The sequence below is a fragment of the Myiozetetes cayanensis genome, unplaced genomic scaffold (genome assembly GCF_022539395.1).
Source record: "Myiozetetes cayanensis isolate MyiCay16 unplaced genomic scaffold, myiCay2020 scf1, whole genome shotgun sequence".
NCBI lineage: Eukaryota > Metazoa > Chordata > Aves > Passeriformes > Tyrannidae > Myiozetetes > Myiozetetes cayanensis.
In genome coordinates this window covers 71,702,019-71,716,053 of record NW_026086604.1, presented here as the reverse complement: position 1 = coordinate 71,716,053, position 14,035 = coordinate 71,702,019, and the positions used below count along the sequence as shown (strand labels likewise).

General features: G+C 36.4%; 1 protein-coding gene across 10 annotated transcripts in view; it reads left to right on the top strand.

Moving 5' to 3' along the window:
• CTNND2 (catenin delta 2) overlaps nt 1-14,035 on the top strand; it is a 629,651-nt gene that overhangs the window by 555,530 nt on the left and 60,086 nt on the right. For all 10 annotated transcript variants that reach the window (XM_050328005.1, XM_050328001.1, XM_050328022.1 and 7 more), the window contains one exon: nt 2,515-2,665. In XM_050328005.1, the coding sequence (XP_050183962.1) occupies nt 2,515-2,665 (151 nt within the window). The remainder of the gene's footprint in view (nt 1-2,514; nt 2,666-14,035) is intronic.

Here is a 14,035-nt window from a genome sequence, read left to right as displayed (position 1 = left end):
CCCCCACTGATTCCCCACATAGTCCATTTTGAAGATGCTACATCTGTGATGTATTTCTGCAATGAACAACAGCATCTTTCAGAATATTGTCTGCTAGCTTGAACTCTCAACTCAACCAGACTCACTCCTTTCTCAAAATATTCTAACTGCCACCATGAACTCTTACTCTGACAGTCACCCTGTAATGACAGCAGACACAGCAGGGGCCTCCCCTGGGAGAGACGTGCAAAATACAGCATTTCTTTAAGTGCAAAGAGCTATTTCTCATTTCCCAACTGCATCTGAGGATGTGTTTAACTGGCAGGTAAATACATATTTATTAAAACAGGAAGGTAACAAATATTCATTTGGTGTTTTCATAGCATTCTTTATATTTAGTGTCCTGTTAGAATCAAAGTGTAGGAAAGAAATTATTTTTCAGCAGATACTTTCTGTTAAACTCATTGATCCTTAAGATGTGTTTTAGTTTTTTATCTGGTGACCATCCTATACACTGGTTCTAGAGAAGAGACTGCAGGAGAGAACCTGGGATAGGATCAACCAAGGGTCTTGCTACCACTTCTCTCACCTAAGAGCTATTTGCTTTGCTGCAGAAAATGACGGCACGTTTAAGTTTTAGACACTTTATTGTGCTCAGTGATGCTGAGAACCCCTTGTCTAACTTACCTGTCTGGAAAGCTTATCATAACCATTATCACTTTCAACTACAGCAAAGTCCAACTGGCTTTTCTTATGCATAGTTACTACAGAGAAGAATTAATAAAACAATATTCTTTAAATGCTCATTTCTTTTCCTTTTCCCCACTTTTCCCTGAATTATATCACCTGGAATGAATTTGCACTCCAGATACTGCAGCATTACAGTTCTTGTCTGTCTCCATATCTACTGTTCTTATCATACATATATATTCCAGGTATTGCTATTCAGGGCACCTATCTATTATATAAACAGAAGCTAGCTTTTTAAAGTGAGCACAACTGTGGTAAGTAGAGACCATATGCAGGGGTTAAGCATGGTGTGCTGACAGAGGATGTGCTTATCTTTTTTAATGATTTGTTTCATGACATTTGGTTTTGCCTGGTTATGGAGTAACACTATTGCAATGTGATTATTCTTATGGTGTGATTTAACTGTTCTTTAAGGAAGGTTTGTCAAAAGAGAAGGGTCATTGTGGTCTGAAAATCCTAAGGCTTATTGTCCTAGTTCCTGAAATATTTGAAATACTTCAAAAGTTAAGGCCTTCTAGAAGTTGTCTTCACCTTCCAGGTACAATAGCAAGATAAGTGTCCATGTCATAGCAGTGAAAGGAAGGAGATGTTCTGCTTCAATACTTTCCTTTCAACTGTCAGTACAAGAAGCATGAAAGTGAACTTTATGAAAATTCCACAGAAAAATTCGTGAAGTGGGAGGGAATATGTGCCTAGCGATGGCTTGCTTTGAAGTGGGCTATGCTGAGGAGATCTGCACATCCTGGAGGTGTCCAAACGTCTTAAATTTGGCAATACCCATAGATTTCAAAAACACATGGTCACAGTTTTGGTCTTGTTTAATTTTTTTGCAACTGCTGGAGCTAACAGCGAAATGGAAGAGAGGGTAGTACAGCTAATCTTTCATCCCTTTGAGTGCTGGGAACCCCAAGCTGTGCAGCACTGGATGGACCGCCTAGTCACAGCACACGGCACAGAACCCTTGTTGACTGGCATGATGATCTTTAGAGCTCCTAGAGGATTTCTTAGAAGTAAACAACTCTATTCATCATTTCTATTGTCAGATAAAAAGGATGTTTACATGAGAACATTCTGCTCTCTTTGATATAAGGACAAGGCCATGTCAGTGGTGTCGTGACCAACTGTCAAGTGGGAGATGCTTTGGGGCTTCTCTGATAGAATCAGCCACTGGGTTTATCCTGCAGCCACATCATACAGCAGCCAGGCACAGCACAGGCCTGCACCACCCTCAGGTCAACTCTTGAGGGAATACAATAGTATTCCAGTTAGGATCACTACAGGTGCCAAAACCACACATACAGTTGTCCTCATTTTTCCTTCTGAACTAGTTGACAATCACATGAGAAATAACAACAGCGTTTTTATGTTTGTAGACTGAATAATTCTTGTGGTAATAACAAAGAAATACTCAGACCTCTTGAACATGCTTTGTAATATATATTTTCTAATATAAATTTTGTTGGTTTAGCAGTAAACAAGCATCATTAGATGTTGCATATGAAATACTGATGCAGAGTAAGTCATCTGCAGACTTGGGCTGTAAAAATGTAACCAGGTGTGCTAGGAGTAAAGTCAATTCATCATTTAATTTCTCTGTCACCATAAAAAATTAGCACAGGTTGCCAAATCAAGTGGTTGCCTAGCATCATAAATGCAATTATTTCCCCTCTTTGGAGTTTTGCATCCAAATGCTTCTGTAATCCCTTACTCTGTTATAACCTCAGATGCCTTGCTTTCTCTAGTGGATTTCTCACTTTCCTCACACTCTCCCATGTGTCTTTGCAGTGGTCAGTGTACATCCGTGCTGCTGTCCGCAAAGAAAAAGGATTGCCAATATTGGTGGAACTGCTTCGAATAGACAATGACCGGGTGGTATGTGCAGTTGCTACAGCTTTACGAAACATGGCCTTAGATGTCAGAAATAAAGAGTTAATAGGTATGTTCTTTCCAAAAAATCTATTTGTTCTGTGGGCTTGGGGTGTTTTTTCCAGTTTTCAGCAGAATGAGCACAATGAAAACTATTCTTCTCACATTTCTAGAACAATTTATTTAGTTCTTTCTCTAGTGTGTCATGTTTAGTTTTTTTGTGACAGCTTGCTGGTATATTGCAAGGAATTGTTAAATTGATTAAACATCATGCAATGTTTCTTGATCTCTCATACTCTAATCTCTGTAAGAAAAGCAATGGCTTTGTTCTGCTTTAGCACTTCATTCCTAGGCTGGCAGTAGCAGGATCTAAACATTCCTGATCCTCAGATTACCTGTTGCAAGCAACTTTGGGGTCATGAAGTGACAAATCATAAAAATCTTAAGATGGTTACAGGAATTTACTGGGCAGATTAGTAGCTCCAACAAGAGAGCTAGGAGATTCTTAATTCACAAACACATACAATTAAGGAAAAGGATGGTAATTTATGTAAATCATTATTGCTCCTGAATTTTGATTGTATGGGAAGCCCATATCTTGGGGGTTTGGACTTTTTTAATTTTGTGTAGGCTTTTGGTGGGGTGTTTTTATCTGAAATTGATCCAAACACTGTGGATTGTTAAACTTCTATTTTCATGTTCTGTTTTTAAAAATAATCACTTCCTTGATTTTTAACTCTTTCAATAATCATGACAAAATTATTTCTACTTCAGTACATTAAAAGCATATTTTGTATTCATTTTTGCTAACTTGTTCACTTATTATCATTACAGCATACTTCTCCTCCTCTGCTTTAATTCCAGTATTCCACAAATAGATACTTTGTTCATAATGTTTGTTATTTTTATCCAGTTCTATTTGAGGGTTAATGCTTCATTACAACAGTGCTCTGCAAGTTGTTAAAACAAGGCAATCACAGCTCTCACACATTGTACTAATGTTCCCAAGTCTGCAAATTTTGTTTAGGAAAGTAAGACTATACATGTGAAATTACCTGTCTTATCTGATGTGCCATTCAAAATACTGGTTAAATTACAGATAATTAGTTTACTCAACCTCAAAATTTTAATATTTTGTTAAATTCTTGAAGAACATGTGATAAAAGCAAAGATGAATTAAAAAAAAAAAGGTGGGAAAAGTCTGTTGAAAAAAATTACCTAATAAATGTATGTAGACAACTAGTAATAACTGTACAGTGCTGCTCATGTTAAGTTATTTGTAGGGTTATTCTGAGGAATTGTACTTCATAACTGCAATACAAATTTGCTGCAGTTTAAAAACCATCCAAACATGCCAGTATGACAGGAGAGTTATGACTATAATTCTTGTACCATTTCAGCTGTGATCTTTGTATGTTCATTTCTTTGGCTTTCATCACTGAACTTCAAAGAAACTAATAACAGTCATTACTGCTCTTGTCCTCGAGTATTTTTTGGCAAATAGGGCCTATCTTAAGGCTGATTTTCTGAAATGCTGAACATTGCATTGGTCAAGAATTTCAACTCATGTTGTAGGCCATCCATTTTTGTGATGTTGCAGTTCCACGTATTGCAGGATGCCTTAGCATTTCCAGTTATGGAAAGGAAGATTCAAAAGGGGCTTGCTTTATTCAGTTAGTTGCTCAAGCATCTTTCTGCCTAACCAGAATTGACATGGTATTTGTCTTTCCTCTTTGCTATTTTTATTTGTACATCATATTCTTGAGGTGACAAACTTTACATCACTAGCTGTAATTTCCCCCTAAGAAAACCTTTTCAAAGGTGAATTTTCCAACTGTATATACAGTAAAATTAAATAGGTAGAATTGAGTTGGTTGCAATTTTTAATGCCTATATAAAACTTTCTTTTCAGTGATGCTGTCATTCCATTCCAGCTAACAATTTTTTACTAAAATGTGCCAGAGAATGATATATTTTATTCTGCTACTGCCAAATAGCCCATAAATCAGTGCTGAGGCACCTGGAAAGTATATCAGAGAGCTTGCTAAAATCCAGACTCGCCTATACTAAACTACAAAACAAACAGAAAGACCCCTTTTTCAAATGGCCAGAAGTTTCATAGTAGGCTGCATTGAATTGACCAATCTGCTTTATTTTTCACACAGATCGATCAACTGTATTGTTATATTGCTAAAATATAACAGGTGCCAGGCTTCTCTATAAATTATCTGAGCCATCCCCATAGCAGCATTTCCTTTATTTATAGTGAGGTCTTCTTTCTAGATTTCATTTCAAACATGCTCCATGTCTTTAAAAGGACCCTTTTTTTCCTTCTATTTTATCGCTTTTGCATTATGTCATGTGTCTTTTGACCAAGACAGTAGACATATTCATCTTTTTTCATCCCAAAATGAAACTTCACTCAGACAAAAACATGGTAAACCTGACCTACTTAGTCACTAGGTAATCTAGCACCCAGTTTTCCCTCCTTGGGCATACTATCCAGGTTTCTGGTTGTAATCAGATCAGCTGCTCCTCATAGGACTTACCATCCAGACCCTTCATCAGCTTTGTTGCCCTTCTCTGAACTCACTCCAGCACCTCAATGTCCTTCTTGAACTGAAGGGCCCAGAATTGGACAGAGCACTCAAGGTGTGGCCTCACCAGTGCTGAGTACAGGGGCAGAATCACTGCCCTGCTCCTGCTGGCCACACTGTTCCTGATACAGACCAGGGTACCATTGGCCTTCTTGGGCACCTGGGCACACTGCTGGCTCATATGTACAAAGTAGGAATTGTCCTCTTGCAGTAAAATTTAGAACTTGTATTAATATTACATTTCATACTGTTTAATACTGTCCATTAGGGTACAACTGGAGTGAATGCAGAGCTAGAGTTATAAAACTTCAGTGCACAGTTTTGTGCTTCAAGTCTTTCTGTCAGTTTTCTTTTATCCTGACAGTGGTTTCTAATGCTGTTCTGGGTCAATGTTGATTAAGAGAAATATTGTACTAGTAATTGAAAAACACTGTTCTCTCTCTTGGCCTGTATTTTTGTAGGTTGGTTTTTTTTAGAGATTAGTTGCGTTTTAATCCTTCACTCTTGAAAAAAGGACCGTTCCACCTGAAGTTTTGTTGACTTCTTGTACTGTGTAGAAAACAAGTCCCTATGCATCTCTGCCTTTAAGATGTGTAGGGAATCCAGGCGTCTCTTCAGGGGTCTAGATTCTAGGTAGTTTGATGGGATAAGTTGAAGTGTTGTAATATTTAAGACATCTTTATTGTAGCTATTGGTGTAAAAGCTTGAATCAGATGAGTAAAGTTTGTGGTACAATTTCTTCTGCCTTCACAAGGTTTTGAATGAGGTCCTGAAACAGGGTGTTTAGCAGGGGTCATTTTTAAATAATTGTTTGTGAGTTGGAGGCTACAAGTGTCAGTACTGAAGGATACTCCATTCACTACTCATCTCTCTGTAATGCAGTTATAAGATATACACAAAATTCAAGGATAGTGTATCAATTAAATTGTTACTTAGTCTGTGCTAGAACTTAGTCTTGCTATCTGTCTAAAACTTCATAATCCAATATAAGATACCTGTATTAGACTACTTACAAGTGACTGAGAGAGACTCACAGGTGACTCATTTTATCTAGCACGCAATAAAAGGGATCTCTCCCTGTATTACCATCTCACCATTGTTTAGTGATGAAAAAGTTCTCAGGAGCGTGTAAATTGCCACTGAGTGTATGTCTTGTGATCTCATGAACCATGTGGATTTGTTTGGTTGCCTGGAATAACTAGTGTTTGTTTCAAAGTTATATTGCTAAACTTGAGAAAATTTGATTGAAAGATATATCGTGAGTTCACAGCTCAAATGAATTATTAGACCTGCAGAAAAATTCAGGTTGGAAGGAACCTCACAATGTCATCTTGACCAACCTTGCGCTCAAAGAAGCATCAGGTACATTATTTCAAAGTGTAATCTTGATATTTGGAAAGATTTCCTTTCAGCTGTGAGGCTGAAAACACCTCAGAAACAAGTATTTGCATTCCCACTGCAGAACATGACTCTTATGGAGCATAAACAACTGCATGGGGTCTTCCTATTTTAGAACATGCTCACATTTTGTTTCAGGAATAGCAATAAAACCAAGTGAAAAGAGTGTTTAGTGTTGTAGTTACAAGAACAGCAGCTAAGTCCTAGTAATGTACATTGACAGAAAATAGAAGGATGTGTCAGGAGATGATTAAATCAAATATGCAGCTTTCTTCCCACTTAGAGAACTTACATGCTGTTTTCTCTTTCTAAATGTGAGCATTTCAGAATTTCTCACACATGCATCTGTAAGGATCTGGGAGACATTGAATTTTTTATTGAATTGTTAATTGACCTATAAAGTATCTTAGTCACTGAAATATTAAATTGACATGAATTCGCAATGCAGAAGATGCCAGAAAGCATTGATCAGGACTTGTAGGCGTTTGTTCAAAAGAAGGTGAAGACAGAATGTATACTGCAATTTGTCTAATTTGTGCCAGGTTTTATTACACTTCATTTGTTGTGTTTGGTAGTTGAGCTGTGCAAAACAATAAACAGATACCTGAATGAGAAAAGATTGTCAGCAAGAAGTTGATTTACAAAATGAGATGTATGGTCATGCATTAATAACTGGTGCTCCTCATCCTATATCAATGAAAAGAAAGATGCTAGTTAAGTTAATAAATGCATAATTAAATTTTTATGTTTTATATCATGTATGGTAACATCTGGACTCTCTAGTTTCTAATGTATACATAAGTTAGCTAAGAATTTAAACTGATAAATGTTTAAATGTTAAGTATTTTTTCCATCGCAGTTTAAAAGCCTTGTGTCAAAGAGATCTCAACTTTTAATGTGCCTTCAGCCACTTGTGCATTGCTTTTTGCTCCAGTTACTCTCAAATATATTTCTGACAAGCAGACCTGGTAGTTAGAGAGGTTAGAGGAGGTTTGCTCCCTCGGTCTCTTCTTATTAAATAACATTCTCACGTGAAGGGATTTAGGGGGAAAACCAGCATTGGTAAAACAGAACTATTATTTTTAGTATCAAAGTCAAGATCAACTCTTGATTCATTCTTCTACATCTGAACTTCCCTATTGCCTAAGCACACATGAGTGGATTTGGAGGGATTTTTCTCTACCATGAATCATCTGAAATAAGTTGTGTTTCAAGTAGTCAGGTAGGCTTTTGGACAGTAGAGAGAAAATTACACCTCTGTGTGTTCATCCCACTTTCCTCTATCACCTAAAGTGTTTGATCTTAGTGTAATGGGTCCTGTGTGAGAACCTAGAGAAGTATCCAGAGACTCAATGGCTAACTTGTGTATGACTGAAGATAGGAAAGTAGTATCCCATCAGAAGTTGTTCTGGTAATACAGACTAAGTACTGTCCTGCTTCCCTTTGAATTAGGCCAGTAGACTTTGCAAGGGCAGTTAGTGAAAAAGCACAGCAATTTTACATTGTCCCCCAAAACAGCAGAAATAACTGCATGCAGGCTTAAATCTATGATAATGAAAGATACTGCTTTCACAGATCTGTTTTTCCTTGTAATGCTAAGTCAAAGAACCATACAGTATTTCACCTTCACCATGGTAAGATCAAGGTGCCCCACAAACACTTAACCACAACCCAGCCATAGTTTAGCTATTCCTTGTGGTAGAATAAACTGTGGGACAATTCCTGGGAAATGCCTTTGTTTCTACCTTAAATGCAAGTTTCAAGAGAATCATCTTCAGTATTGTACCATGACAGCTTATCTAGATGGTGGTCATAATTTTAAATGATGCCATATAATGTTTTAAGGTTTATAAACCTTAAAGTGTTTATTATAGATTTTATCAGTTTACATTCATGTTTAGTAATACTTAAGGTTCAATTCTGAGTGCAAGTCATAAAAATTGCAAAATCTGGTGGAGGTGTCCCAGGAAAGATTAGATTCAGTGTGACTGCCAAAAACACCACCACCAAAAAAAACAAAAAACAACCAAGATGTGTGCCTTTTCATTTCATTGATGTACATTTCACATATAAGAAAGTGCCCTGACCTCAACCTTGTATTTTTTTGAGTTAAACTATTTGTTTTATTCTGTTCTCCTGCACAAGGTAGCAAGCTGCTTTTCTCAGAAGATTGACATTTCAAACAATTTAATATTAATTTTCATCTCTGTTTCTCAGTATGTTCATGCTGAGAAGTGCTACTTACCTTTTGAAAATTTGGAGTTCTGATCTAAAAAGTGCATATAATTTAGTTACATATTCCATAAAATATACAAAGGTAGAAATGCAAATCTCACAAACTGCCAAAGTAATTTTAAAAGTACTTTTAAATCCATGTGAATGGCAAAGCAGTTTTGAAAATCCAAGTTTTGTGACAGCCTTACAATAACAGCTAAGTGTATCAAAACATGATTCCAGCCTGTTCTCTATCAGCTTCAATTCATAGAATAGTGAGGTAGTTTTATTCTCCGTAATATGCAAAATAGCCTTTCCTCCTGAAATACTTATCAACTTACATGATTTTCGAATGATGGAAATTAATTATATGGCATTCTTTACTAAAAGCACTTTCCTTTGAAGAAAGTCAAACTCCTGTTCATGACACATGCCAGTACAAGAAAGTAGAACATGGCAGATGAATTAGCATTTAATAAAGGAAAGTAATACCATTTTCTTCTCACATATGAAGACCCTGGGAATGAGTCTGGGGCACTGTAGTTTCAAAAGATGTTGGAGGTGGAGCTGAGAAATGGAAAAATTTTTAAAAATAAGGAAAAAAAAAGGATGAATGTGTGTTGTTTAAATTTAAACTGTTTTTGGTTATATTAATAGTGATTTTTCTCTATACATCTACATCCTTGCACTCTCTAAATTTGTGCAGTTGTTCCTGCAAAATCTCATTCAATCTTAGTTCCTGAGTTAGATGTTGACAGGTGAAGCATCAGTACACAATGCCCCTCTCCACCCATGTGGCTTTTGAGAAATACTCTGACTTCTATTTTAGTGTCCCCAAGGTTATCTTCTTTCAGAGCGCTTAAAAAGGAGTAATGTAAGGACAAAACCCAAACACCATTCACAAAGATGACACTGATATAAAATTCAGATTGCAGGGACCTAAAAGATTTGTATGCCCTTGCACACAGGGACTAACCGTAGGCTAGCAAAGAAGTAAAATACCTACAAATATGCCACACGGATGTTTATCCATTAGATAAAAATTTGCACCATAAAATGTATCATATTCACAGGATAAATATATGATAAAAGCAGAAGATACCAGGAAGTTAATGTTCAAAGAATGCAAGATTAGGAAACAGTACAGATGTCTGGATTCTTGCAACTCACGCTTTAACTAAATCTCTATGCAATTAAATTGCATTTAGTTTTTCTTTCCATTCCTGATCATTGGGTGCTTACACAACAATTGCTAGTAGTTATTGCACGGTACATATAAGACGTGATGGCATTTCTTTATTGGGTTAGATGAACTCTGTGCCAAAATATGTGTGTACATGTGTTACTTTAGTCTTTCACAGTTATAAAAAGGGAACTCAGTCTCATACTTGTTGGTTTCTGCATGCTATCTTCAGAGGCCCCTGCTTTCTTACAGTATAATTGTTCTTCATTAAGTACTTTGATGTAGAATTTCTTTGCTTGTGAGAACTGAGTACCCTAGTTGTTTCCATCATTTACTATGGGTTTAGTGTTAAAGGCTCTTGTTTCAGATAACATTATTAAAACTTCAAATATTCTTTTGATTACAGAATGGTCTTTTGCTGCAGCCTTTGCAAATGAATTCTTGTGTTTCCTGATGAATATTGTGACACCTTTATGTGCATGGAGTATCTCTAAAAAGGCACTGTCTGTGACTGGCTGGAAGCATTATCACTCTGTGTTAGGTTTCTGGTAATTTCTGGGGCTTTTATTTTTGTAATTGGTTAAAGAGGTCTCAGAGTAAATCCGATTGCACCCCTACTTAACAAGCAATGTTTAAAAAAATCCAAATCTGCTGTTTCATGCTTATAACTGCTGGGATTGAATAGCAGCAGTTTTGTAATACACAGTTACAAAATATTAAAAGGGTAACAAATTCTCATCATCTGAGATAAGTGAGGAAATAATCAATTTGCTGAGGGGCCTTATTATCATAATTCCATAAGGTACGACTGTGATTCTGGTACTTAATATCTCGATGGGCTCAATTAAACAAAAATAAAGAAATGTGCTTTCCCTCCCAAGGAAAGCCTAGAGAACCCTTAGAATCAGCTTCAAAGCCCCATTGATCTCTCCGTGGCACCTCTATAAAATTATTTGAAATCTGGTATTACTGATACAATCTTTAGTATTATTATGGGTTTCATTTTCCTTTTGCTTCCTCTTGTGGCTGTGTTATGCAAGAGATTGTGTGAACATGAAAAAGATACAATGACTACCCCCTAGAGTTAGCAATTATATATATATATGATGTATGATGCTTTATAATGATAGATCACACTTCAGGAATTGACCTAAGAAAGAATTTATATGCATTACTGCTTAAACCCATACTTTTTGTATAGAAATGTAATCTGAGTAGGTCAAATTGAAAGACTGGGTTAAGACAAAAGAAAACAGCGTGTTGTTAAGACTTAAAATTGAAGGGTTTTTGTGGTTTTTTTAAGGAACTGGGCAATTGAATATGAATTTAGATATTTAGATATGATCCCTCCTATACTCCAGAATGAAGATTTTGAGCAAACGTAATCAGAGAACTACATTTAAAGAGATAGTTTTGAGAATTTTCAGTAGATTGTGGAACTCTACCCTATAAAAAGAAATGGGAAAAAAGCTCCCTTGTTGCTGGTGTTTTATCAACCGTGATCAATGTGCAGGGGATGAATCAACAATGAAATTCAAAGTTGCTTATCTTTGTGGGTAGTCTTAGATATTAAGTAATTGCTAACAGTCTGGGATACATATATTATGAAATTCATCACTAGATGATCTTGTGCCAGTTTACCTCCTATTAGTCCATGTAAGCCTAGAACATTTTAAAAATAAACTCACTTTCTCAGTTTGTAGAGAAGGCTTCAGTCTTCCAGTGCCACAAAAGACAGAATTTAGCCTTACTGAATCTTTTAGGCTTGGAAGGGACCTCCAGAGGTCACTGGTCCACTAAGAGAAGGTTGCTCAGGACCTTGTCCAGCTGATGGTATAGAAATTCCTCAACCACCCTGGGCAACATTTCTGTTGTTTGACAACCAATATAGTAAAATTTGTCTTCCTTTTATCAGTTGGAATTTCTTTTATTCCAGCATGTGTCTTTTGGTTCTTTTTCTTAGATGTGGAACTCTAAGATGATCCTGACCCCATCCTCTCTACACCATTCCGTTAAGTTGTTGTAGACAACAGTAGGATCTCTCTGTAACCTTCCTTTAAGGCCCACAAGATGCAGTTCTTGTATGGCATGTGCTCTAGTCCCCCAGCTTCTTGTGTGATATGACGCCCTTTTGTCCAGCCAGTTTTCCACCCACCATTTCATCTACGTATCTGGTCAAAATCTCAGTGAGGATGCTATACAGAGTAAGAAATGTGTAAACGGACATGTTTGTTATTTCAAGCAATGTAAACTCTTGTAATTCCTAAATCAGAAGTAGATAAATACAATTTAAATGTCTTTAACCTCAGTGGCATCATTGCATATACTTAAGTTACTTCAGGACAAGTTTCACCAAATTTTAAACCACAATTTCAGCGTGACAGTGTATAAGCACCAGGGTCAAATCATCTTATTGTTAAATCAAGGCCATAATAGGATAATTGCAACTAATTTCACTAAAGCACAGAAGTTTGCTTTGATTACTGTAGGGAATTATAATAGTAACTCAAAGGTTGCATTTTTAGTAAGGCAGAATACTTGCAGATTTTAAAAGGGAAATACTGTGGAATGTCATCGAATATCCCAAATTGGAAGGGACCTGCAAGGATCATCGAAGTTCCACCCGTGGCCCTGCACAGGATAGATCCAAGAATTACACCAGGTGCCTGAGAGTGTTGTCCAAATGCTTCTTGAACTCTGTCAGGCTTGGTGCTGTGACCACTTCCCTGGGGAGCCTGTTCCAGTGCCTGACTACCCTATGGGTGAAGAACCTTTTTCCTAACATTTAACTTTGCTTTTGGAATTGATTACTTTAAAAATGGTGGCAATAAATACAGTTTTTCTAGTGTTCAGCAGTGATGCCTTTTATTAAACTAATCTCACGTAGACTAATAGATTCTGATTTGATATGCAATTCAATTATATAGCAATAAAATTATTTTTGAATTATTGCACATACATAGAAAAAATTATTGTGAGAAGTGTAATCACAAACACTCTTCTGTACAAAGGCATTATTTTTCTGTCCTTTATAATAACTTATTTCAATTTCACCTCTGAATTTTATATGCAAAATTATCCCCATATTAAACTGACATAGGGTGTCTTTAACCTAATCTTTATATATATGAATATATACACACAAAGCATGTATGTTCATAGGTATGTATGTAGGTTTTAATACAGCTTTTTACCTGCACCGAAGAGAAAGAGAAGTTGTGTTGAGGAGTGCACGTGCACATAGAAAATTACTAACCTCATGTAAAAAACATATATTATGACATACAATTGCAACAACTAGAATAAAATCTTGTCTCTGGCAGCTTAATCTTGTTCTCATGGAAGCGAGAAGAAATTTTTCCATCAAGTTCCTGAGAAGCAGGATTCAACTCAGAATAACAAACCAGCATTGTTAAGGTAGAGTGAGTAGGCTGCATAGGTATTAATCACCATAACAATGTCACACAATGGTGAGGTCTACTTTAAATCAATCAATTAGGTAGGAGAGCAGGGTAAGTGGTTCTTACCATGTTAGTAGCATCTGGGTAAAATTCTTATGTGCCTGATGGTAAATTAAGAACTGAATTTCTGTTTTCAGTCATGACATAGGCTTTAAGCTGACTGTTTTAAAGGGACTAATAATTTATTATGAAAAATAGAGTTGGATGCCAATTATTTCACTTTGGTCCTTTGAAAATGTTGCACTTAGCCCATTAAGTATATTTAACAGAAATAAATTCATGTTGAATATATAATACAGTTCATTTTTTAATAGTGGAATTTCTGTTTTCACTCAAAATTATAGGTTCTCAGCTGATTGAGTTAGCATATTTAGGAAATTACAGTTCCCTCACCTAAGACATGGTAATTCTCCCTGAGGCAGTCAGTGACACAAGATACTCCTGCTTCTAGGTTCTATCCAGGTCACAGCTACACTGAGTCAGCACTGCCTGACTTACTGGTCAAAATTACCTGGGGGAGCAGAAAAATTACTATTTCATTTTAGAGACAAACCACTGTTAAACAGAATGAACTCAAATGAGTCATG